We start from the raw sequence: 25,610 nt of genomic DNA on the forward strand, positions 1-25,610 counted from the left end.
CCCTCCAAAGGATGATTATCACGTCATGTTTAAGATGAGCGAGGCTCAATCCAGGAACCCGGGGCGGACCGGCTGGCTTGGGCGAGAGAGAGACCGAGAGAGATAGAGAGAGATGCGTCTCAGTCTGATGAGCTGAAGCCCCCCAAAATCTGCTGTGCTTCCAATGACAAGAGAGAGCAAGGAAGAGCGAGAGAAAAAAAAGATTATTTGGAAGACGTGCCGCTTCGGATGCGGTCACACGACAGACGCCTCAGTCACGGTATCATGCATAATTTGCAATTACTCCTTTATTCAAATCCTCGTTATGGCTTGAAGTGTCTGAGAGGCAATAGGAATGGAAATGGGGTTCGTGTCCTGCCAATGGTCAGATCCGATGTTTTCGCCCATTGAAGATTAGTAAAAGACATCATCATTTTCGTCATAGTCATCATCATGATTTGGCTTGTTGCTCCACGTTCTTTGTCATTTTATTTTATTTTTTTGTTGTTGTTGTTGTTGTTACTGCTGCTGTTGCTGTTGTTGTTTGGTGCTGGCCGCCTTGTGCGGGCCACACAAGGCTCAGACGCAAAGAAACGTTGCATCCTCCCCCATCATCCCTCATGCCTCCCACTATCCAAGGCTGAGAGAAACACAAAGTGACATGCTGAATTCTGAGGCTGTTCACATGTCGATCTTGAGGCTGAGAATACCTGCTCGGCCGCCTCTCCCCCCCTGGCTCGGTGTGAGTGAGTGAAGGACCCTGAAACACTCCTCTCGGGGTCACATGTGCGGACAAACCTGGTGCTATGATGCATTTGACTCTCGAGGTAGGATCCTCTCCTCCTTTTTGATGATGGACAATCTGATCATTTGACGAAACCGCACCGTGGGTAGAGAGGGGAAGGGGACGGGGTTTGACTGGGTCGCTGTGGTTGCGGTGCCTTCGCTATCTGTCTGGGTGGCGGACTTGGCTTGCGTGAAATCACGTAGGATATAGGTGAGACTGACTCACCATGTGGTATTGCTAAGAGCTCGCAGCACATGAGATCCCAGCCTGCGTTCGTCTATCCCATACGCCCTCGTGATTGTTATCGTCATCGCGAAAGTCCCAGGAATCCTTGCCTCTATCGCGTTCTGTCTTGTTAGGCAGGCAAACTTTTGGATGCAGCTCAATGTCACTCGTGGGGTAGGACAACATACTCAAGTATCAAAAGAAACGATCCTAGGTCCTCTAGCTATGACTTGAATAGATGCCCACATCTGCCTGGCTCAAAACCCCTTTCATTCTCGATTAATATCGTTATAGTTTCAGAAGGGGGAGAGGAGAGGGCCTGAGAGCCAGCTTTGGGACTCTCGAACGGCTAGGATGCTTTCTGGATCTTTGAACTCTGCAGAAAACGTGTTCTGCCCAGTTCATTGTGCTCTTCAAAGTCTAGTTTCCAACTATCTATAACATTTCCTGAGCAGCTTTCAAAGTACAAAGAGTTTCAAGTGTCCAGCACGAGCTTTTCCTCGTATTCCTCGTTCTCGGATTCCATTGTAGTCAGTGTGCTGCCGTAACGGTTCAGGTTGCTTATTCTGACAGGTGTCAGTCAGCTAAACGTCCAATTCTTCTTACTAGTCATCCCAAGATCAGTTGGCCGAGCTTGTACCAATACCGTCCCGTGAAGTGTTCAAGGGGACCATGCCTATTACATGTGTAAAGCTTCACCAAAAGACAACGCACAAGTATGCATTTTGATTTCCTCATATGTAAGCGTTTGTCTTTTGGAGGAAGGAAAAAAAAAAAGGATTATATATGACGAATCTGATCGATGTGTGGAGTGTACGGCAAGAATAAAGTCCAGTCACGATCTTATAGAGAAACAGTTCTGGCAGCCTGGCAGACAAACCCTCTACCGTCCATATTTGGCTTATGCAACCATCTTCATTGCTCTGGTCATTCAACGCAGCGAGATGACTCGTCATGACCAATGTTGGCCAGCCATAAGCCAGCCCGCGGTGAACACCGTTCGAGTCACTCTTGCTTCTACACTACAAGGGATGAAGTTGTGCTGCCCCCCGCATTGCACGTTGGAAGGCTGAGCACAGCGTTGCGCAAGACCTCATCTACCAGCTCCCAGCCCATGCACGTTCCTATCCACTGCAACTTCACAACGCTCACAAGTTATTGTTTGTGCCGGACAGTTCGACTGAACCTGGTGGTCCGCTACCCTACCTACAGTCGATGTGATCAGGTGAGGGACGTGTTCTGTGAGACGCAAGCTGTTGTGCTCCCACCGGTATGGAATCGATTCCACGAGACGATTGGCCAGGAATTAGAACTAAGGGCAAGTAGAGGGATGTGTGTTCTGTCAGGCTGATGAATTGGCGAGGTTAGAGTTGCGAAACCCTGCGCGACTCGCGTCGAACTATAGACATTCGTGATTGATCAGTAGTTGAATGAAAAGCAGCTGTGCCTTGTCGAAGCTGTCGAAGGCGGCCGTTATTTCCCCTTCCCACCGATCTTTGACGACGATCACTCAAAGCTTGCATGCGCCTTTGCTTCCTCTTTTTGTCTGGTTTTGGTACCATTGGAACTTGAGTAAACTCGTGCATACTCTGATCGATGACGACAGAGTGTTCCTTAAGAGAGAAAATTAGCTCAAGCCGGCCTACTCTGCCTCCCGGGCTCTATGCCTTGCTGTCTACGTCCACCGTGCTAAATCTCGACACCCGAAAACTCGTCGACCATCCGAGTCTCCAAGGCGTGACCATGTTCTCTAGCCGGCCTGCTACTGATCACTCTCGATGTTCCTATCAGTAGCACCAGTCGACGAGATGGTGATGACCTGCTTCTATGAGGAGCCAGAGGTTGATCGCTCGCCGAGGTATATGACGTCTGTTGCAGTCTCGCTTCTACTAGCGGAGGGCTTTCTGGGGTCAGGGAATCCGGGATCACCTGCTGCAGTTATTCTCGGTCTCGTCCTCGTCCTCAACGCGCTCTCTCGTAGGCCTGGTGGTCAGCGTGGCTATTGAGGGTGACAGCGATGTTCAGCATCAAGACAAGCTCTCTAGCTACCTCGGCCAACATTATTAGCTTCATTAGCATCTCCAAAGGGAAGCTGCTAGCAAGATAGGACAGCAGCTTTCCTGGTGATTGGTCTTGGTGCACCGAAGGCAAGCTTTGTGATGCCACCATTGGGGAGATTCAGCTGAGAGATTGCAGAAAACTGTTAGAGGGAGTTACTCTCTCATCTTGTAAACGCAAGACGTTTCGATGAATGGATCAGTTAAGTTTCAAAGAAGAGTGCAGTCCATGCAGACGTGTTGCTGAGAGCAAGCTTGCTCATGGCGGTGGAAAGACTGGCCTGGGAGGTCACAACGCAGGAGCAAGTAGTTATGCCTGCACTTCCCTGACAGGCAGCCACCATGCTCTCCTCTGCAGTAGCTGCGACCTCAGTGTGATAGTCCTGCCTGGCTTGCAGAGAGGCTTTTGTTCATATATGATTGTCATCTCAGGTCCGAGTTGGAAATGTTTACGAAGTACTCTCAGGTAGTTAGTTACAAACCTTTCCCGAGATTTAGAAAGTATATAATGAGGCCAAGTTCCGAGAGCTCATGTTATATAGAGTAACAAACATTTGCGCAGAGGAACATTGCAGAGCTTGCTGGGTCCGAAACCCAATGAGATGGGCCCAAGAACGCGGGAAGGGCTCATAGCGCTCGTGCTTCTGAAGGCAGCGGAGGTTCGATGAAGCTGCAAAAATTCCTCTCACAGATCAGGAGTGTAGCACTCATGAAATGGCACTGACAATATGGAAAGCATTGTTCTGAGCAGAGAACCAAAGCCTGTGTGCTGACTGACAATGTTTTGAATGCCAACAAGTATGCTGGAGATCATGGAAAATTGCACCTTTTGAGAGGTGCATGGATATGGTGGCTAGCAAAGCTTTGACAGCAGCATAGGGACCTCCTGAAAGACAAAAAGAACAAAAGACGTGAGATGTGAGATGGAAATGTGAGAATGACCGTAATGCAGATAAATATATTGTTCCATTGTGGTGAGAGACCCTCGTCCCTCTGGCTCTTGCGAGCTCAAATTGTCTCTAATTATACAAACATGGGGTATCATTTTGATGCAAATGGGGAGGGGAGGGGGGTCCCCCTCCCCAGATGCAACGCAACAGCCAAATCCAGCCCCCGAACCTTTTCCTCCCGGGCCCAGGAGCCATCAGGGCTCCCGGCGCCCGCCGGAGCCGGCGTCGAAGCGCTGGCTCAAGTGTGGCTTGAGCCACTCGTAGACCAGGAAGGTCACGCATGTTGCTGGTAAGGTCCTACCCACCGCAGGCACGAGACCTTTCCAGAAGCCCCTCAGACCAGCTTCCTTGTACAGCTGGACTGACACGCCCCTGACGCCCTTGCCGAACTTCCTCTCGGCATCATCCACTTGAAGCCGGCTCCGTATGACTTGGTACGGGTAGACAGCGGTGACCGAGGCGACTTTTGCCGCCACGGAGAAGGCCACTGTCCAGCCCATCGGAATGCCAATATCCCGTCCGCCGTCTTGCTTTGCGTAGACGGGGCCGAAGGCGCCGTTGCGGTAAACCTTCTTCAGCTCGTCGTAGATGGCGAACTGGATGCCGCCTTGTAGAACACCCGTCGTACTAATCCAGAAACCGCTGTAGAACCCCTTGTATCCCTCCTTGCGGATTGTCGAGATGGTGTTCCAAGTGCTTCGGTATCCCTGGGAGACGGATGGGTCGGCCGCCAGCATACGCGTCTTGACCACCCAGATGGGGTTGGTGACGGCCTGTGTTCCGAATCCGGCAACGATCGAGGCCAAGCCGTGATCGTACCAAGCAAGTCTGTACTTGCTGGTTGAGGCGCCGTCGGATGATGACGAGGAGAAGTGGGCTCTGGCAGAGATGATGGACCTCTCCGTGTATGCCTTGAGTGCGAAAAAGGCAGCCCAACTGATCGAGTTGCCGAGGATGTTAGGAGTGATGGCGCGATAGAAGCCGGCAAAAGGGCGTTCAGAATGCTGTAGCTGTTTGATAACACCCTTGCTGGTCAGAGGCTCGTCGTGACCGACCTTGCGCTCGTGTACTGTAGGATATGATCGTCAGCCAAAGTGCTACAGGTCGTCATCACATAACATAATGATGAAGGGTCAAGATACTGACTCTGTAAACGTGTCTTGACGACGTCAAATGGGTGGCCAACGAAAGTCTGCAGCACGCCAGAACTGAAGCCCGCGATGGCCTCGACAGGCAGGGACGCGCCGTGCTCTGGATTCCGTCCCTCCTTCATGGTGACAGAGCTTTAATCAAAGTCGCATCGTATGGATGAACGTGAGAATGCTCAGAGAAATAAAAGACCCTGAGAGGAGAGGTGGTCGATGACGAGAGGAAAATAGATTTGACCGAGGCTGAGAAACTGGTCAAAAGGCTTTGAGAACCGGAGGTGAGAGGCCTAGAATTGTGACTGACGTATGGAGTAGCTTATCGAAAATTTTCGGCCGATAAGCGCGTAAGGTATCCGCTTCCTCCGCTGCGGGCTCAGCGCGGTTGCGATATTGTGATGTCCGGAAACGCGACGAGATTCAAAGCCACGTGCGTCTGAAGAAATATTGGGCGCGAATAGTCTCTGCTATTCTGCAGTGGGCTCTGAGAGTTGTAAAGCAACAGGCCACACACAATGATGGTCAGTCGCTAGGGTGGAAGAGGAATTGCCAGGGGTGCACGTGAACGGAGCCACGGCTGGGGGGAGATTTGGTATCGTATTGTTTAGGACTGTCCGACCGTAATCCGCGCATCAGAATAATGTACAATCAGCAGGCACTTCCTCTCCTGTTGTCGACAAGGACAAGGATTGGCCAGGCTGCAAACCATGTTGGTAGCCTCCACCCAACGACGCCTTTCCATGCTGTGGACATGCTGTGGCAGCTGGCCACATCAAATAGCCAGAAATCTTCATCAAAATTCACTCTGATATGATGGTGGTGATGGTGATGGATGTTGTAGAAGTTTGTGGGTCCCATCTTCATCTTCGCCTCGTCCCTTGCTTCACATTTAGGAGAGTGGCGACAGCAGACTAAAGAACAAGGTCAGACAATGATTTCAAAATCTCCAAGGCATACATATTGGGAGGGATCCAAACCGGTGCAGAGATGGCCGAGGCTCACTACGAGTGTAGCCTATTTCTACTGTTAGAGCCCATTCATGTCATGTGCCTGCTACCACAGCACAAGGTCCTGAGGTCACCATACCGAGATAGAGAATCATAGGCAGATAGCCACTGCAGTGATCATCGTGTCAGAACTGGTGATATCCATTACGCTGCTGCTGTTGAGGTCACCCTTCTCAGGGACATACTAGTGAATAGCAACGCGTGCAACTTCAATAAGCTTGCCAATGCGCTCCTGTTGCAAGCCCAGTCAGCGATCACTTTCTCTTGCTGTTGTCATCCTCATCACTGTGGAGGCATACCTTGGACTCCTCAGAAAGGGCAAACATCTTGAATGATCTTGATGGTCTCTATGAGCTGTTGATGTTGTCGTCGATGGGTGAGGGCGCTGTGGTGTTGTTGTGGTTGTTGGCAGAGAGGGTGGTGAGAACGACGTCTGTTGCTTTGATGGAATTCTCAGATGGCGACAAAAGCTGGGATTGAATTTCAGAGCCCCAACCCTTGGGAAGACGGGGGGCCCACTTTGGGTGCAGGGACCCCACCAGGCTCACGCCTATTTTGATGACTAAGCTGGCAAACCTCACCCCCCAAGGAATTTCTTACAGGTGCAGGCTGTATGTAAGCTCAGGTCTGCAGGCGCAGCATATCAAAGTACTCTTTCGGTAGGAGCACAGCAAGCCTGTTCGAAAGAGACGCTCCGTCTCGACACACCACGGTCGCAAGCATGGCCAAGCACTGGTAGGTTACCATTCCTATTTCTTCAGTCCTATTGTCTTTCATGAGTTCCAGTACTGACAGGTCATGAATCAATAATCCAGGGAGCAGAACAAGGACGCGACCGTCTACGTCGGCAATCTCGACGAGCGCGTCAGCGAGGCCAACCTCTGGGAGCTCATGACCCAGATGGGCCCAGTATACAATGTTCACATGCCCATGGATCGCGTGTCGCGGACACACCAGGGTTATGGCTTCATCGAGTTCGATACCCCCGAGAGCGCCGACTATGCCTCCAAAGTCCTGAACGGCATTCGCCTACATCAGAAGCCGATCCGCGTGAACAAGGCCAGTGCAGACAAGCAGAAGCCCACTGATATCGGCGCCGAGCTGTTCATCAACAATCTGGACCAGCAGGTGGACGAGAAGATCCTGTTTGATACCTTTTCGCAGTTCGGAACGCTGGTGTCGCCCCCAACCGTCATTCGTGACCAGAACAATGTCTCCAAGGGGTACGGCTTTGTGTCGTACGACTCGTTCGAGGCCTCTGATGCCGCGAGGGATACGATGAATGGGCAGTATGTGCTGAGCAAGCAGATTACTGTCGAGTACGCCTACAAGAAGGATGGCAAGGGCGAGAGGCATGGTGACGAGGCGGAGAGGAAGCTGGCCGCGGAGGGGAAGAAGCACAACGTCGTGCCGGAGCAACAACCGCTGCCACCCGCATTCCTCATGTCCGCTGGCTCCTCAGCGACACCTGCAACGAACGGTGCGGCTCCTCCCACCCCAGTTGGTCCCTATGGTGGTGGCGGCGACATGCCCTCCATGCCTCCGCCTGGCCCGTCTCCTGCCACGGGCATGCCACCCGTTGGCATGCCTGCCGGATTTGCGCCACCCATTGTGCCGGCAGCAGCCGCTGCAGGCGGTCTCGGCATGCCTCCTTCACGATTCGATCCAGGGCACGTCGGACCACCCATGCCACCTCCAGGCTTCGGCCGTGGTGGCGGCCATCTCCCACCTGCAGCACCAGGGCTACCAGCTCGACCGCCGGCGTCCAGTATTGGTTTCAGCGGCTCGGTTAGCAACTTCCACCCGGGAGGTCCAGGTCTGGGTCGCGGCGCCCCTCCGGGACCACCTCCGCCCGGTTTTGGCATGGGTCCTCCTCCGCCTGGCTTCATACCACCGCCTGCCGGTTTCGGCGGTGCGCCTCCTGGTCAGGCACCTCCTGGTTTTGGACGTCGTTGAGGTACCTGTTTGATGGGTGATCAAGACAGGGAAGCCTTCGATCCGACACATGCAAGACGATACAGTTCTTCAGTTCCAGCTTCAGACGCCCAGGCTGTGACTCGAGATCAGAGCCACACAAGCATCTGACACGTCTTCGCCCTCTATCTCAAGAACAAACAGAAGCATGAAAATTCTCGGCGAGTTGCCCGCCACACCACCGACGTCTTGGGCATGCGGCTTGCAGGTGCTCCTCCACGATCGCAGGACCCACGGCATAGCCGCTCTACTCTTCCTAGTGTGGACATTCGACATGCATCTTTCTCGGTGATCTGGATGGATATGTAAATTGTCGACCACCATGTCATTCCCAACAACGTGAGGGCACAGGGAGAAGGCACTAGGGCCTATTGCTAATGTGAAAGTAAATTTGCAAGCCAGTCTAGGGAGACTATCGATGGGAGGAGTCAACAGCAAGCGGCATGAGTAATTAGCATTGCGACAGGGTGTGTATGTCTGCGAATAGCGCAGATGCATCTACCCATGGATGGATGGAGAGAAGGAACAGTTTCACCACCCCGCCGGCCACGTCCATTCTCACAAGGCCTTGGGGTTGTCACTTAACGTGGCTGCGGCAAAGGATACCACTCAGATCTACGGCGTGTATGTCATTGACCCAAGGCAGAATCTGCAGAACTGGAACTGAACCTTTGGGGTGCAGCCTAGAAACAAGGCCCGGAAGGCCAGAAACAGGCTGGACACACATACAAACACACAAACAAACACACCCATACGCACACAGCATAGACAAGGCTATCCATCGTCTTTGAAGTTTATTTTAAGAAGGACCAGTATTCTGCGTGCCCCTGCCTGTTGCGGTCTTGTTTGAACTTAAGCAAAGCGGCCCGTTCGGACCCGATCCTGCGGCCCTTTTCAGTGGGGCGTTCCACTCACATACACACACACAGCCTTGCCCGGCCTTGCTGACACCAACAGAACCTCGCATGTTCCCACAACAGCAGCTCGTAATTACCATGTCCAGACACAAAACGGGATGATCTTGGTCCATTCAGACCACAGCCCGGCCGACACTTGACCACATGCCCGTATTGCAAAGGTAGCGAAACAGACACGACGCGGGCTGAGGTATGGACTATGGGATTGCTGTGGGAGGGCTAAGCTGACAACATGCCCATCCTGTCTCTGTTCATGCCTGTGTGCGCGTGTGTGCTGACATCACCCGTCTAGCATATGCAGTAGAGATGTGCGAATTCCCTTCTTCTCCCCTCTCCTCCTCATCATCGCCACCATATATACTCTCGATATAGGTGTTTCAACACGTGGCACTCAGCCACGAGGAAACCCGAGAAAATAACAAGTTTAATGAATGAGAAGAAAGCGGAAAAGACCACATACACACACACACACACACACACACACACACACACACGCTCTCTCTCTCTCTCTCTCTCTCTCTCTCTCTTCCACACACCACCGATCAACCGTCGTCAGGATGGATCGACAAGAGTGCGGTCAGTCATTCAGGATGACTGATCTGGTCGGGTCTGGTCTGGGCCTCGTCTAGACCATGGGGGAAGAAAGACGCCTGGGCAGCAGACACGGTTGATTCCATGATTTTCTGCGGCCACAGACGACGGCCTCTCTGGTAAGCCCTCTAAAACGGCTAAGCTTTTTCTTCATCATGCGTCGCGGGATGCTGACTGCACCAGGTGAGAAAGAGAGGAGGCCCTTTGGCGATTTTCGCCAGAATGACAGGGCAGAGCAGAGCAGATTCGGGACTTTGTGGCTCATCCGCCTCCTCGCCAGTTTTCAAGGACGACGAACAGACCTCTCTACTAGTATATAATGGTCTTGGCCCGGCTGTCTTGGGAACAGAAATGTACTCTTACTCAACCAGCACTCGCTCGTCCAACACATTCCCTCTTCAGTTGCTCTGGTAGCAACTCAACCTTCTGTGAAGCAGGCTTCATTTGTTTTTTGTTTTTTGTCTTTTACTAATCGACATTCGTTGAGACACTGCCGGTCAGCGTCACCTCTTCTCTCTCTCTCTCTCTCTCTCTTCCCAGCTGTCTTTCTCTCCCCACTGCCCAGCATGCGTTTCCAAGTCGTGGTCGGCGCTGCCCTGCTGCAGCTCCAGGGCACCCTGGCAGCACCTGCATCCACCGCCTCGTCGGATCTTGACATCCAAAGTATCCTCAAGAACCTCAACATGACGGACGACCCGCTTCGTGCGTGTCCTCTTATCGCCCGCCGAGGTCTCAAGATGAAGGGCTGCCCCACGGAGACGATCCCCACAAGAATCGGAACCCTCCTGGACGAGCCCGTCATAGACTCGACGGCATCTTCTTCGTCCATATCCAAGCGCTGCATCTACCGGCGCCAGGATGGCAATATCGACCTCGGCGTCTGCCCGGCGGCCGTCTGCGAAGAGGGGAACATCTGTGACATCGCCAAGTCCAAGCGCTGCGTCATGGAGAGGGAGGACGGCACCGACTTCGAGGCCCTTTGCCCGGCACCCCTAGAGGAGGAGAATCAGGAGGAAGATGAGTGCGGACCCGGCGAGTCCTGCAAGAACAAGAGAGGCGAGCTCAACAACAAGCGGTGTGTCTGGCGCAGGGTCGATATCGAGGACCCTTATCTCGGCGTGTGCTCTTTCCCCTCGTGCGGTCTTCGCAGCAACGAGACGTACTGCCACGAGGCCATGGACATAGCCAGGGACCTCCAGCAGCAGCAGGACCCCGCCCGCAAGAAACGCAGCCTCGAGTTCCCCGGCGTCCACATCTCGCCCGTCTCTGGGGGCGTGGTCAACACCTACCACGGCGGCTCGGCCACGGTGGACAAGATGGCCCGGTCGTCGGGCCTTCTGTCGCCCTTCTTTGAGTGTGACGCCATCGCGCGCAGGGGCGAGGAGCTTCCCAAGCGCTGCTTGCACGGCGGCCACGGCCCCGTCATCTTCCCCATGGTGGACAAGACCACCGTCACCGACACAGCCAAGAGAACCACCTCGTCAGGGCTCTCGTCGCTTTGGCAAAATTGTTTGGCAATCGCGCGCAGGGGTGACGAGCTGCCCAGGCGGTGCATCGGCGAAAACTTCCCCAACCCCACCAAGTTCTGGGGGGCCAACTTCCCAGAGACAGCCGCGACCGCCAAGAGGACCGTGCCGTCGGGCCTGGCAAGCCTCCTGAACGACTGTGACACCATTGCCCGCCGCGGCGAGGAGCTTCCTAAGCGGTGCTTCCTGGGCGTCGGGCCTGAGATCTACGAAGGGCCTGTGCAGCTTGAGGACAAGACCACCACCGCGGCGAGCAAGAGGACGGTGCCGTCGGGCCTGGCAAGCCTCCTGAACGACTGTGACACCATCGCCCGCCGCGGCGAGGAGCTTCCTAAGCGGTGCGCACCTTGGACGACCTACCAAGGGCCTCCTCTGCTGCCTGAGGAAGAGATAGGTACGCTCAAGAGGGGACAAGAACACCACGGCGAGGAGAAGAAGAGACCCCATGGGAACCAGGACCACACTCACGCGGCCAAGACGCAGTAAGAGAACAACAGGTCGTCGTCCTCGTTGCCGGCGTCGCTGTGGGAGGATTACCTGGGAGCACCAGGGGGAGGTTGATCGATCGATCCATGCTCTATCGTCTCTCGCCGTGGGGACCAGGTCGTGAGGAACTGTGTGCCTCTCAGCTTAAAAAAGGGGGGGGGGGGGGTAATCCTGACAAGACCTAGGAGAGGAAAGAGTGGGAGGACAGCAGGCGCAGTCTTGCAGGGAATTAATTGGGTGGAAGCATTTCTCATGAGGTAAAGCCAAACACCCAACCTTCCTTTTTCTCCGTCTTCATAACAGAAGAAGGAAGAAAAGGGGAAGGAAGGAAGCCTCGTGTACCGATGTTCTCGTCTCTCAAGACGCAATGATAGGAGAGAAAACATGGCATGCTTCGTTCACCTTGGCACATTGTGACTGTGTAGTGGACTCTCGCACCGGGAGCGCCGAAACTGTGCCCTTAGCGGTTCGTGTACGTCACCACTCATTCGCTCACTACTTCAGTATAAGCAATATCAAACTTTCCTTTTTGTCAGCCTTATTTAATGAGAGAAGAAAGGAACAAAAAGTAAAACATCTTCTACTCTCCTCTGTGAATCTCATGAGTCGTTTTCATTATAGTAGTAGTAGACTCACGGCAGCCTCACGCCTCATCATCATGGACAGCACAGCAAAGGTAACCAGACCAGCACCAGCACCAGCACCGCCGACCTGGGCAGCCGTGACCGCACTGCACTCTTCTTCGCCTCCTCCTCCTCCTCCTTCACCACCACCTCCAGCTACAGCAGCTGTCCAGCCTCAAGCCAATCCCACAAGAAGAAGACCACGGTCCCCCTCCCGACGCCAGCCTCACCACCAGGACCAACGCCTCCAGCAGCCCATACGCTCCCATCCCCCCAGCAAAGAAGACAAGCAAGTCTACGTCCTCACCCTCCTCACCGACCAGCCCCACCACGCCCGCATGACCGCCCTCCGCAAGCAATACTTCCCACCACGTCTCAACAAGCTCAGCGCCCACATCACCCTCTTCCACGCCCTGCCATCGCACAAGCTGGCCTCGTCCGTCCTCCCGGCCCTGGAGCGCGTCGCGGCGCAGACGACGCCGTTCGAGGTGTGCGCCACGGGTCCCTTTCGTCTGCGCAGGGGGATCGCGATCGGGCTTGCTGGCGAGGGGCGGGCGAAGGCGGGCGAGGTGCATGGGCTGCTGCAGAGGGAATGGAGGGCGGAAGGGTGGTTGAGCGTGCAGGATGCTGCGGAGGGGTGGAGGGGCCATTATACGATCATGAACAAGGTCGAGGACGAGGGCGAGGTGGAACGGGCGCTGGGAGAGGTGAGGAGGGGGTGGAAGGGGGATGATGTTGGCCGGGCGGAGGGGTTTGGGCTCTGGAGGTATGAGAGGGGGTGGTGGGTTTGGGAGAGGAGGTTTGCTTTCACTGGGGGCCAAGGCTCTCAGGTTTTGATGGACAGATAGTGGTGGTGTCCATGTTTCAAAGGATGGTGTGTATGAGCTCGAGATGGTGGTAGGCATGCTTGATGTGCCTCTCTTCCTCACGACAGTCAAGATAACTGCCTCTCTGCAATGGCCCTCCTCTTCCTTTGGCAGGAAATCAGGCCAGAGATACATCACATCTCAATATAGACAATACTTACTCACTCACGCCAAACCAACTTTGGGGAAACTGAAAGGAACGAGATTAACTCAAAGTAAGTCTACTGTCGAAATCAGGTGAGAAGACCATGCTACTGTTATGGAAAAACAGCGAGCACGTGGCTCATCATCATTTTCCAAACTCAGAGGACAGCAGTAAAGATCAAACCACTTGTGCGCTCACCAAGTATAGAAAGGACAATGAAAAGAAGAAAAGAATCCCCCCCCCACAACCATATACATACATTCATACAGATGGAGATCACACGATCGTGCAGCCCCGCGGCACCCCGGCCAATGGGTAGATGACTACATGAGTACAGTACGCAAGTACAAGCAGGCCGTCCTCTTTGGAAAGTAACTATGGAATACTCTCCTGCTGCTTGTACCAGAATACTTCTTTTCCATATGTGTCCCTGCACCTCGCCCGAATCGGCCAGACGTGACACATCAGAGAGAGAAACCGTCCCTTATGGCTCATGGACAACACACCACATGCTGGCGTGACCAATGGCCTCGTTCTTGAGGCCATGAGAACTGAGAATGATAATGGTGGTGGTGGTGGTGGATACCGCGGAATACGTTCCATCATCATCCTTTTTGTGGAGGGAAGGAAAAAGTTGAGTCACAATAGAGGGAAAAAGAGAGGAGTGGCCCATGTGTCTGTGGTCTGTGTACGCCTCTCTGCAAGGTAAGGTCAGGTAGTGCCGGGCGCGATCGCCAGCGGGATGGGAAGGATGCTGGGGGGCGTTTTTGGGGAAAGGAGGGGCACAGCAGCAGGGGCAGAACCAGAACACACACACACACACACCTCACAGCAAGGTGACGACTTGCCAGTAGAGTCCAAGTGCGCTTCTCTGTGCTGGCTTCACTTTCTCCTTCTCCTCCTCCTCCTCCTCCTCCTCCTCCTCCTCTACGAGAGGTCGTCTGGGTGCCATCTTTCGCAGAGATGAATGGGCCAGCGGGCCGGCTACTAGACGTGACGATCTTACAGCAGCCCACATTCAAGAGGAGGGGGCAGGCCTCCTTCGCTAGTCGAGGCCCGGCTCTGCAGGCGAGGGGGCCGCTGCAGGGACGCCACTTTCCAGCCTGTCATTTATGACGGACCACTGAGAACAGACGCAGCTCGACCTGTCGGTTGGCTGTTTCGGAGTGTCATCACCATGCATGCATGCCTAGGACGAGGAGGAGGAGGAGGAGGAGAAGAAGAGGATTCCTTCGAGCTCCCGCCATCTTCGCATGAGAACGGCAGGTGAATAGGTGGTAATCCACGCAATCACCTTGTTGATCCTGGCCGCGATAGAGAGGTCTGGCCGTCTCGTTTGTGTGTTGATCTTTCTCTTTCTCTCCCTCCCTCTCTTCGACAGGACAAGCTCTGGAGAGCTGTCCAAGCGCCTACAGAGGCGGTCGCCGAAAATAGCAGCGGTGGCGTTCCGAGTCGAAAGCTTGAACTTGAATCCCCGCCCCCCTGTAGATACAATGCACATCAAATATATTAAGATACATCAGCTCTCTCTCTTTCTCTCTCTTTCCACAGCTCTGCAGGAAAGGGAGGTATTCCAAATCCTCCTCTCCCTGGCCAACCCCCCCCCCCCTCCTCTTCGATATGACATCTCGTCTGCACGGACACTGATGAGGTTCTTCTCGGGCCAGAAAGCAAGCAACTTCTCCGCGCAGCAGGCCACGGGGCACGCATATCATTTTCGTTTGGAGCATACTCGAAATCCTACCGTATGGTGTGTGGCTTGACAGGGGTTGCCGTGTTGCTAGCCCAGGATTGTTGTTGGCTTGGTCTTAGCCAAAAGTCTTCACGATGTCTCCTCCTCGTGCCTGAGCGCTAGATGGAGGGACTTTGCCCGAGTGTCCTTCGGTACTTCCCGCCGGGTGTGTTGATTGGCGCATCCGGACGAGCCCTTTGACTTTGACCGATCTAAAAGGCATGAGTTGGCCTGACTTTTCCTTTGGGGAGGGAAAGAAAGAGCAGTGCTCCAAACCTGTGTCCCAGCCTGTGCCGTGTGACGTGTGCTGGACAAGGAAATAGACTCGGGAGAATCCGATCCCTGTTCTGCCTCCGATCGATTCAGGGCAAGAACAGCCGCCCGAAAGATTAAGACAAGACACACAAGGACAGAGAGACAGTCGTCGTAAAGCAAATCACGGTGAGTGGTGGCGAGCGGAGAAGGCGAAAGTCAAAAGGAGGACGGACCCTCACAAGGACAAGTCGCAGGCTTTCTTTCAGCCTTATGGCCTAGGCTCAAACCTCCCGTCTGATATTGCTTTACGCCAGATCGAATGCTCCGAAATAAGAGAGAAAATCAGCAGTCTTGCTACTTTCAAGTGAACACACCTTTGTCCCAAGAGAAGCTTCTCCTGATGGGAGCGGGAATTTCCTGTCCCCCCTCCCCCCCTCTCTCTATCTCTCAAGGGTTCCAAAGAAAGAAAAGAAAGAAAGAAAGAAGAAGAAAAAAACCCCCCCCCTGCGTGGAAATGAGCAAATGACAGCACGACAAGGTCTACTCCCTGATTTGGAAAGGTCCCAAGGAGTTGAACCGTGGCCGCATATGCACGAGTGCGGTCCAGTACCTCGTAGATGCCGCAAGCTCGATATTGGCACCCACTGACCACTACCGCCTCGAGGCGTTGATCATACAAAATGCTGCAGCATCTCCCTGGACAACCTTTGCAACGGAAGATTTGCTGATAAACCACGATAATAAGGTTACCCTGCCCGGCATGTCTGAGACATGGGTTGACGAGACTCGAGAGGGCTCATCTGTCTCTCGCAAAAGCACAAGCTATAGCATAGGTGGTATCCTCCTTGCCAGTTTGGCCCCCTCATTCGAGGAGACGTTGGGGGTGAGCACTTGCACGACCTGGCTCGTTGTGGTTGGCTAATTGCTCCGTAGCAGATGCAGATGGCATGTCTAAGGCGCTCAGGCGAGGGCACGGCTTGTGCATGTGCATGTGCGTGTGTGTGCGTGTGTGTGCCTGTGTGCAATGTGGCAGCCTCAGGTCTAGCTGGCAAATACAGTTTTGCCAGCCCATCGTCGTCAGCGAGTGACAAGATAAGAACAAGACAACAGGCTGTTTATGCATTAGCCATCAACAACAACTGCAACTACATCATCATCATCATCATCATCATCAATAGCATCATCACCTGCAGCATGCAAGCAATCCGTGGACCTGTGACCATCGTCCACATCATGCTTGTCCATCCAGAAAGCAGGCCACCCAGAGCCAAGGAAAAGGGATCGAACAGTCCATCGAGACACACTCATACACACACACTCAAGAGAGCGAGAATGAAATGCAATAGGGGTGGTCGGCCGTTGGATCTAGATCGGGCCCAACCTCAGCTAGAGGCATGATTAGCGCCTCTGGGGTCGATGGTCTCATGATCTTTGTTGGATCCCGAAATGGCCGCTGATCCTTGAGCTCCTTGTGCAGCTTTTGCCTGCTTGGAATGCTCTAGGAGCCAGGGGGGGGGGAGGGGCTGCCTCTACCACATCACTGTGCAGGTTACGGAGCGCAGTAAGAGGTGCTGTGTCTGCAGGACGGGATTGGTGCAGCAGGTGGCCTGCCTCTCTCTGTCTCCTCAAGTCGACGACTTTTTTCTGACACATGTCAATCGTCGAGCTCTCAAGAGCGCGCTGATTCGCCAGAGGGGATATGGTAGGACAAAATCAGGGAGCACAAGGAAGCTTTCTCCTTAAGAGGGCTGAAAGCTGGGTACAATTCTTCTGTAACATAGGAGAGGTGGGTGAACGCTTGGCTTGTCGACGATGTTCTGTTTCGCTAGTGTCGTCATCCTCTGGGGGAGAAGCATTTGCTCGCCATGAAAAAACAGTAGAAGACGCTCTTGGAGGGGAGGAAGAAGAAGTGGAAAACACGAGCGCATAGGAGCTGTCTGGCTGTCCACGCGGCGGGCCGATCCTCCCGGATCTGCTCAACAAAGCCCTCGACGGTCAAGGGGGAATGGGAAGAGGGGCAGAGTGCTGTCTTTTGACCTGTTCTCTGGAGAACGGTTCAGGTACGTTCGAACAGCCAATGTAAACAGGAGACCTCTCACTACCAAAAACCGTAAATGAAAATTCGTGTCGAGCATCGTCTGGCTTTTTGAAAGTGACGCATGCCCCACCACCACGGGAACGGCAAGAGCGACCGGCACCCCTCTAAGACTCCAGACCCACGCGAGGATTGGTTCCGTTCCAGCGTTTCACTGGCACAGACCATTAGAGCATCTCCCCAACGCCCCTCCAGGCCCCCTGGTTACCACAGGCGCCAATGCCCCGCCTCCTGCGTACGTCTTAGAGGACACATACAAGACACCAAGAAACAGCGCAGGAGCCTGGCAGCAGCGTTTTGATATAAAAATGTATGGGGATGTTTCTTCATGTTGATTAACTTCCTCAAGACTTGCACGAGGCGAATCAAGCTCAGCGGCTGCCGAATCACCCTCACAGGTATTCAATGGCTGGTGGTCGTGGTGATGGATGGAACCATCTGCAGAGCTTCATCGTTCCGGGAAGAGGGGGGGAGCTCTCCAGAGATTGCACTGCATGTGTGCTGGCGGGGTGTTCCATGTCACTACTAAGAGGGGCAGGAAGGGACGCTTCCAGTTCACCTGTGCCCCAACTGGCTGGGCACACCACCTGGCGCCGCATCCCCCCCCCCCCCCTTCCTTTCAGTGTTCTGCCTGTCTGGGTATCCGAGGACTGGCACACCTGTACACCACAGGACCTGTAGACGTCAAGGACTTTTGACATGGGCTGCTGTTGTAGTTTCTGTTCTAGGAGGGACCAGACCACGCTAGGAAGATCAGCAACGAAGCCCTGGTAAGCCCTCGATTTGGGACTTCTGATTGGAGAGAGTCGAGAGATCTCCGTTGGTCTGATCTATGGCTGGCTGATCCTGCTTGGCGGCTGTTGACTTGACCACTGCCAGGCGGGGCCTCGCGCGAGCAATGCAGGTAATAGGTACTATGTAATTGTATTCCCCCCCGTCCTGGAAGGGTTGCGTTTCCGGAACTCAATCCTTGGTCACAAGCCCGGCAGATGGCGGCTCTAGTAATGTAACAGGCTCGAAGCAGCTGCGACTCGTTTTGGAGAAGGGGAGGAAAAACAAAGACGGGATGGACCCCTCTTGGAGGAAGAATGAGCCTATGGGAGAGAAAGAGAGAGGATCATCGATAGCCATCCCACACGGGACTGGCTGTCGAGGGGAACTCCTTTACCATTGTGCAGGTGCAGTAGTCCACTTGGATTTCTTTGGATCGTACGATTTTTTGACTTGATGTGCACAAGCCCTCTGGGCATTCCCAGGTACCATAGTGTCCCCTCGCCCTGTGATGGGGCCTCTGCAAGATGGTTCATCCTCGTTCGGAGTGGTTCTCGGGTTGCGTCAGTGGTGCCTAATTTCAATTCGAAAACCAGGAAAAGAAAGGGAAAATAAGATAACGAAAAAAAGAAAAAAAATCTATTTCAACCTCACTCAGACCCAAAAACAACGTACTATGTAACCATAGTAGAAGCCTGACAAAAGTAACGGCCACGTACGTCCGTCTCGAGGATTGATGGCCCAGACCACACATCAGCGGCTGATTACTTTTTCAGGCCCACCAGCCTCAACGGGTGACAATGACCCTCATTTTCTCTCATCTGTCTCTTGGGTGCCAGCAAAAACCCTTCTTCACTCGTAATAGTACTGTACTTACTCCTTAAGCGACCCAGCGACTCAGGACCGCTACGGGATCGGGTCGCCCACTCGAAGCCTCCGCCGCCTTGGACCGGCCGCTCAGGTCGTTTTAGCGCACCCCCGGCTGACTCCAAAATAAAAAGAAGAAGAAAAAATCCAACCAAAAGAACCGAGACGGCCGGCCGAGATGGGGCCCCATCGAAAAAAACAGAGCACATGACCCTTTACGTGACCTTTATGGGCCCCAAGACTCCATTCCCGCGCGCAGCTGGTTGGACCCACTGGACGCTAAGCTCCGTTCAGCGCATGCGCATGCTCAAGCTCAAACCACAGGTTGTTAGGGGGAGGGGCGGCGTTCGTACCGTTCATCTGGGTTACGGACAGGTACCACGCAGCAGCAGCAAGCATGAGAAGAAGGATTGATACCGCGGGCACCCACTCGTGCACATGTGTGATTTTCATCCCCCCCCTTCAAGCAGCGTCATGCCTTTTCTCCAGGAACGCCTCAACAGCGTATATGGCCCAGGAAATAAATAATACCGTAGTATGCCGGGGGAAATGGATGGATGACCGTCTTCATTGATCAAATCCCTCCCCTCCTTGAATGCTAGCAGTAATAATCTGTGGAGGAAACCATGGATAAAAGAAACTTCCCTCTTGTGAAGTAGAAAGGTGAGACAGGTCATTGCTTTGGGCCCTCACCGGTGGACAAGACCAGAGCCGTTGTAAGAGGAATGGTCGCTGAAAACGGCCGGAATGGGGGAATGAATAGCTGAAACGCAAAAGAATGAGTGAGGCGGGCGATATCTCAGATCTGCAGAAACCCGTTCCACAGCAACCTCTGTCGTTATCTCGTGGTTCACAAGTGGGCTGAGGCGAGGACGTCAGGTATCATGCAAACAGCTCCTGTTTAAATAATATAAGCCCTCGACAAGACGAGAGGAAAAAAGAATGAAAGGGGATGGATGGGATCTGGCAAAGGCGGTTGTTGGCGGGGAACGGATGCTTCCATGAGGCTATTCTCATGATCATCCCGGCCATCCTCCATCCTTTCCCCCAGCTATTTTGGTCGGCCAGCGGCAGACACAGACCCTCACTACCAAGAGAGACGTACCATGCAAGCTATGGTACTCAGGTACTATTGTAGCGCTTCAGCATCCAGGGGTAGGGGTAGGACTGCTGGGTCCTCCCATTCCAACGCCTCTCCCTTGCCTAGCAGCCTAGCACCTCTGGCCAGGGTACGTCACACCTGAACGAGCGAATTGGAGGGGTACGAGCAGAAAAGAAGTCACCAGGTCAACTTTAGAAGGGGTGGAGGACCCGAGGTCTGCTGGGTACAAGTTCTGCAGCGTCGAGATGCAGCTATTTCTCGTCGAGTCTCCTTTTGCTGCTACCTTACTGCAATGCACTGTAATTCCGTAGTAGTAATGATAGTAACAGTAGTTCCGCTGCATCACACGATCAAAAAGGAAACGAGGCGCCAATTCCAGCTCAAGTCGCGGAAATTCCACTCACTTTCCCTCTCGGATCCCAGTCCTCTTTTCGCGATCTTCCCACACATCCTTTTTTCCCTCTCTTTTTCTGTTTCCCCTTTCCCGTCTTCTTAACGATCCAACAAAAATTGACTTCCCTGCCTCGCCTGCCCACCCACCTGCAGAGCCAGCCCAGCCCGTATTCACGAAACATTGTTACAGCCGCAGCAGCCGTTCTTTTCCCTCCTTCACCACCAACGACCGACCCCTTCCAACCACCACTTTTCCAACATCGAGACCGAGACTTTCTGGTTCGCAACATTACCCACTACCACCTCATCCTAACCTCCACCCCCCCCCCCCCTTCTATCAGCAGACATCGAGATAGCTTCCCCTGTCTACTACTACCAAATTCGCAACTCTCCGAGAGGTCCCCTCACCTGGACATCTGACCTGACGTGTACCTCTCATCCAGCCACTGTTTCTGTCTCGTACTCAGTACATACCTGCTCAGGACCCTTTTGAGTGGGCCGCCCTGGACGATACAACCTCTGTTTCTCTCACCTCACCTCTCACCTCATCAATCCCGTGCGGTCTGCCTGGTTAATACCATCGTAAGTCCCGATTCCACGAGGCCATTCGTGTTCCCTGCCCTGCGGCTCTCCCTTCCCTGGGCTCGCCCATGACCACCCACCCCCCTATCCATTTATGTCCTTCCTATCCCCGCCCAGGCCAGGTATGCTCGTCAACAAGCCTGCACCTCCCACACATCCTGGACACATAGTTCTCAACCCGCCTCTCCTAAGCATACCATAACGAGTACCTCGATAGCGAGGAGGGGTGTCCAGGTCTTGTATAAACGAGGCAGCCTGGCTGTAACATCTGTGGTTGAGCATCCCTGTACCTGCAGTGTTCCTACCCCGTACAACTACTACTCCTCTCCCTCCTTGTTCCTGTTCCCTATCCCTGACCCCAACGGGGCCTAACCTTTTTACCTCGAACCTTCAGAACCCACTACCACCCGCTATCCACCCACCACAGGCCGTCCTCAACACGACCTCAGCCTCGCCCTGGTCTATCTTCACTCGACCTTCGACGACGTGTGATTGTTTTCGATACACCATCCATATCAGAGCTAGGCACACACAAGACACAGAACAAGTTGCCACCTCATCTCGTTCGTCACACCTTACCCACACGCTCAGCTGCGCTTGAACTACCAGCTGCTGTGCAGATCCAAGAGACGTCAATGTTAACGAAGCTTTCTTGTCAAGAAATCTAGAAAATCGTTCCTAGCCTACAAGAACTACTATGAAACTCAATTCCTAGTCATTCCTTGACAGCATCGTAAGTCCCTATTCAGACATTTGATTATTGCATTTCCAGCTCGTTTGCCCCTCTGCCTGCCTAGCTTGAAGCTGGCGCGCGCAGGAGCCAGCTGCGTGCCCCTCATCCCGTGTCGACCTACGTCGTCAATTCACCCCGCCTTTTGCCTAGCTCTGCTGGTCACGATGTCCCCCCCCCCCCCTTTCCCCCCGCGTCAACCTGACGAGCTCCAATTTGGCGCCTGTGTGTGTGTGTGTGTGTGTGTGTGTGTGTGTGTGTGGCCGCACCACCCTGAGGTACATCGTCCTGCACACTCTGCCATTCCATTCCAGATAACGTCACAAACCCTACCTACCTGCCTGTGTGTACCAATTCAGTTTTGCACCAGTCGGGTACACGAGAGTTTCTTCCCAAACCAGACAGCCTTGTGATGGGTAAGGTATCCACAATTACCTGCAACCCACGATCTCATCATCATCAACGCACCTCCTGCAGCAAGCCAGCAAGCCAGTCAGTCCATCTGCGACGCGGAAAGAACCACGCTTGGTATGAGCGCTCAGTCACCATTCATCGGTACACCACTGTCAGACTTGTTTCTCATACACGCCACTGGTCCTGCGGTTGCCGCCTGGCTTGAATCTTAGCATCACATCAAGACCCAGCTCCAACTCATGACCCCATCCTCTCTGGACAGCGAACTTTTGCATTGCGTGCAAACTCGAACGCAAGGCAAGGCTGCCTTCCACTGCTCGAGATTTGAAGCTTTGAACAGCCTGTTTGCCTGTTGTGTCCCGGGGTCATCAGTTGGATTGGGTTTGGTTTGGGCTTGGCTTGGCTGCGGGTTCTGCAAAGCCCCTAGGCCGAGCGGTTTGAAAGCTTAGTGTCCCGCGTTAGGGACCTTGGGCTGCACTCTCCCTCTGGCGGCCAGGGTCGCTTGGCCACTGGTTCCTGGCACTTGGTCACGGTCACAGTCATCTTTGCCTTGTCCCAATCGCCCTAATTTCTACTGGATCCCCGTTTCCAAGCTGTGTTGCTTCCCTTCCCCACCCTTCGACCGTCATCGTCTTTTCCCTTTTCTCCTAGACATCTCGTGGCACATGGTCAATCTTCATTTTCTTTTCTCGACTCCATCTCGCTCCACTCTTCTGGCATATTCCTGCCATTCTTGACCTCGACCGCGCTGCAATTCTAACCGTCGCCATAGACTGATTGAAACAGGTTCCATTTACGACCCTGCGCGACAAACATTGATTGCCGCATCCCTCAGCCCTCCTCGACCTGCTCCCCCCGCAGCAGCAGCAACAATCAACAAATAAACCTACCTTGCGAGCTGCTCTCTCTCCGACAAATCAAGTACGACACAACACAACCCGTCGGTTGATTGATTGACCAAAAGAAGAAAAACATATCATTCCCTTCTCTTCTTGAAAAGAAGTGCGTCCATTCAACAACGCAATCCTTAAGCACTGCCAGTACAAATCTTCGCACACGGGTCAGAGCGGTTGCTGCTAGACCCGTCAAAGAACTATTTAAATCGCACCCCTCCCTGTGACAATCTCGACGCTCGCCCATCACGGCCCAACTCAGGTGTCCATCTGTTTCGGCTTCCTGTTCAGGCCTTGATCTTCCTTACAAGACCATTGATTTCGCCAAGCGGTAGCACCACCAGACTTGGCATTCAAGATGGCACAGAACCGCCCCGCAGCGTTCAACAACCTGCGGATGGGAGGTGAGCAATCTAAATAGAGATGATTGATACCTTCTTACTTGGTTGTCGTTTGCTAACACCTCTTCCCCAGAGGTCATCAAGGAGAAGGTGCAAGATGGTGTTACCGGCGAGACGAGAGAACTCGCATACACCCAATGCAAGATTGTTGGAAATGGTTCCTTTGGTGTCGTTTTCCAAACCAAGCTGTCCCCTTCCAACGAGGACGCCGCGATCAAGCGCGTCCTCCAGGACAAGCGATTCAAGGTACGCAGCTTGATGCGGGCTAGCGGGGCCGTGCTGACCACATGACAGAATCGTGAGCTGCAAATCATGCGCATCGTTCGCCATCCCAACATCGTACAGTTGAAGGCGTTCTATTACTCCAACGGCGAGCGCGTATGTGTCCAGCAGACCCATTCTAGATTTCGCCTCATTGCTGACACCCATGCAGAAGGATGAAGTGTATCTCAACCTCGTCCAGGAGTACGTCCCTGAGACTGTCTACCGAGCCTCTCGATTCTTCAACAAGATGAAGACAACCATGCCCATCCTCGAGGTCAAGCTATACATCTACCAGCTCTTCCGAGCCCTGGCCTATATTCACTCCCAAGGCATCTGCCATCGTGATATCAAGCCACAGAATCTCCTCCTCGATCCCAACAGTGGCATACTGAAGCTGTGCGATTTCGGCAGCGCAAAGATCCTGGTCGAGAATGAGCCCAACGTCTCTTACATTTGCTCGCGTTACTACCGGGCACCAGAGCTCATCTTCGGTGCCACTAACTACACCACCAAGATTGGTAAGGGACCCTCTCTTTCACCATCCAGTGCGATTTGATGAAGCTGACGAGATGTTTCTTTCTTTTTTCTTTGCAGATGTGTGGTCTACTGGTTGCGTCATGGCTGAGTTGATGCTGGGTCAGCCTCTGTTCCCTGGCGAGTCTGGCATCGATCAATTGGTGGAGATCATCAAGGTTTTGGGTACGCCCACGCGCGAACAGATCCGAACCATGAACCCAAACTACATGGAGCACAAGTTCCCCCAGATCAAGCCTCATCCCTTCAGCAAGGTCTTCCGGAAGGCCGACGCGAATGCGATCGACCTGATCAGCAAGCTGCTCGAGTATACCCCGACCGAGCGTCTCAGCGCAATCGATGCGATGGTCCACCCCTTCTTCGACGAGCTGCGCGACCCGAACACCAAATTCCCTGATTCCAGGCACCAAACTGGCCAGCTGAAGGATCTGCCTCCACTGTTCAACTTCAATCGACATGGTGAGATTTTTTTCTCTCTCTTTTCCTTGGAGACAAATATTAGCGCCTTTAGTCTCGTATAACTAACATGATTCGCAGAACTGTCTATCGCCCCCGCACTGAACGACAGACTGGTACCCCCTCACGTTAGGGATGAATTGAAAGCCAAGGGGCTTGACATGTTCAACTTCGTACCTCTGTCCAAGGACGAGATGATGGCAAAGCTTGATTGAGCACGACACTGTGCTCGACGCAGAAGACTATGCAGGTTTCGTTGGAAGTGGCGATTTTCCTACCAGAGACGTTGTTCTCGTAAGAGTCCGGCTTACGACGTCAGACCTGCACATGGTCGTAAAAAGAAAAAAGAGAAAAGCGGTTTGTGACGATCATGCCAACGCGGACCCATACTGGCATTCCTCCAGGACACTTGAAGCGGTGACGATTACACACGATGGCCACCACAGGTCGAACAGGGAGCATCTGCAGCTTGTAGCCAACCGAGGAGCGCAAACAGACCTGGGCAGAGATTCTAGGAATCGTGGAATTACCAGGGGTGATGGGCCGGTTTGTTGTCCAAGCAGGAGAGGGCATGTGTCAATCCGGTATCGTGGGCGGTGGAGCAGACTGGAAGGAAAGAGTTCGACGGGACCCCATGCCTCTAGATTTTCCTTTGCCCGCCCGATCAGATCTGGCCCTGCTTGGTTTCGTTTTCATATCCGCCTGGGAGGATCGGCGAGTCTTGTGGCAGGCACCCACATAGCGGTTGGCAGCTTGACGTTGTTTTATGTTTTCGAGGCCGTGGTGCCATGGGGACCTAACCGGAAGATTATTGGGCTACTGCTGGATGAGCGGACGCTACGT

The 25,610-nt window shown here is 53.6% G+C and overlaps 4 protein-coding genes across 4 annotated transcripts; 3 read left to right on the top strand and 1 right to left on the bottom strand.

Annotated features, from left to right (window-relative positions):
• Positions 1–3,996: 3,996 nt before the first annotated feature.
• On the bottom strand, positions 3,997–6,476 carry M406DRAFT_344550 (mitochondrial carrier; the record flags this gene model as incomplete). The annotated part of the gene is made up of 5 exons (XM_040921989.1): positions 3,997–5,067; positions 5,145–5,247; positions 6,204–6,258; positions 6,336–6,382; positions 6,450–6,476. The coding sequence occupies 5 exons, from the start codon at positions 6,474–6,476 to the stop codon at positions 4,193–4,195; spliced, it is 1,107 nt and encodes a 368-aa protein (XP_040782217.1). The 3' UTR covers positions 3,997–4,192.
• A 3,722-nt stretch (positions 6,477–10,198) lies between these two features.
• On the top strand, positions 10,199–11,999 carry M406DRAFT_349617 (uncharacterized protein; the record flags this gene model as incomplete). Its single annotated transcript, XM_040922479.1, has 1 exon — positions 10,199–11,999. The coding sequence occupies one exon, from the start codon at positions 10,199–10,201 to the stop codon at positions 11,642–11,644; it is 1,446 nt and encodes a 481-aa protein (XP_040782218.1). The 3' UTR covers positions 11,645–11,999.
• A 564-nt stretch (positions 12,000–12,563) lies between these two features.
• M406DRAFT_233998 (uncharacterized protein) lies at positions 12,564–13,076 on the top strand (the record flags this gene model as incomplete). Its single annotated transcript, XM_040915963.1, has 1 exon — positions 12,564–13,076. A coding segment is annotated over one exon (513 nt), but the record flags the coding sequence as incomplete, so codon positions are not given.
• Positions 13,077–20,435: 7,359 nt separating this feature from the next.
• M406DRAFT_88057 (uncharacterized protein) lies at positions 20,436–24,982 on the top strand (the record flags this gene model as incomplete). The annotated part of the gene is made up of 10 exons (XM_040926113.1): positions 20,436–20,772; positions 20,937–21,075; positions 21,470–21,638; positions 21,736–21,808; positions 22,992–23,516; positions 23,587–23,759; positions 23,808–23,891; positions 23,947–24,295; positions 24,372–24,770; positions 24,849–24,982. Exons 5-10 carry the CDS (start codon positions 23,471–23,473, stop codon positions 24,980–24,982), a joined length of 1,185 nt encoding a protein of 394 aa, XP_040782220.1. The 5' UTR covers positions 20,436–20,772; positions 20,937–21,075; positions 21,470–21,638; positions 21,736–21,808; positions 22,992–23,470.
• Between the last annotated feature and the right edge of the window lie 628 nt (positions 24,983–25,610).

The sequence above is a fragment of the Cryphonectria parasitica genome (genome assembly GCF_011745365.1).
Source record: "Cryphonectria parasitica EP155 unplaced genomic scaffold M406scaffold_1, whole genome shotgun sequence".
In the NCBI taxonomy this organism is placed as follows: domain Eukaryota; kingdom Fungi; phylum Ascomycota; class Sordariomycetes; order Diaporthales; family Cryphonectriaceae; genus Cryphonectria; species Cryphonectria parasitica.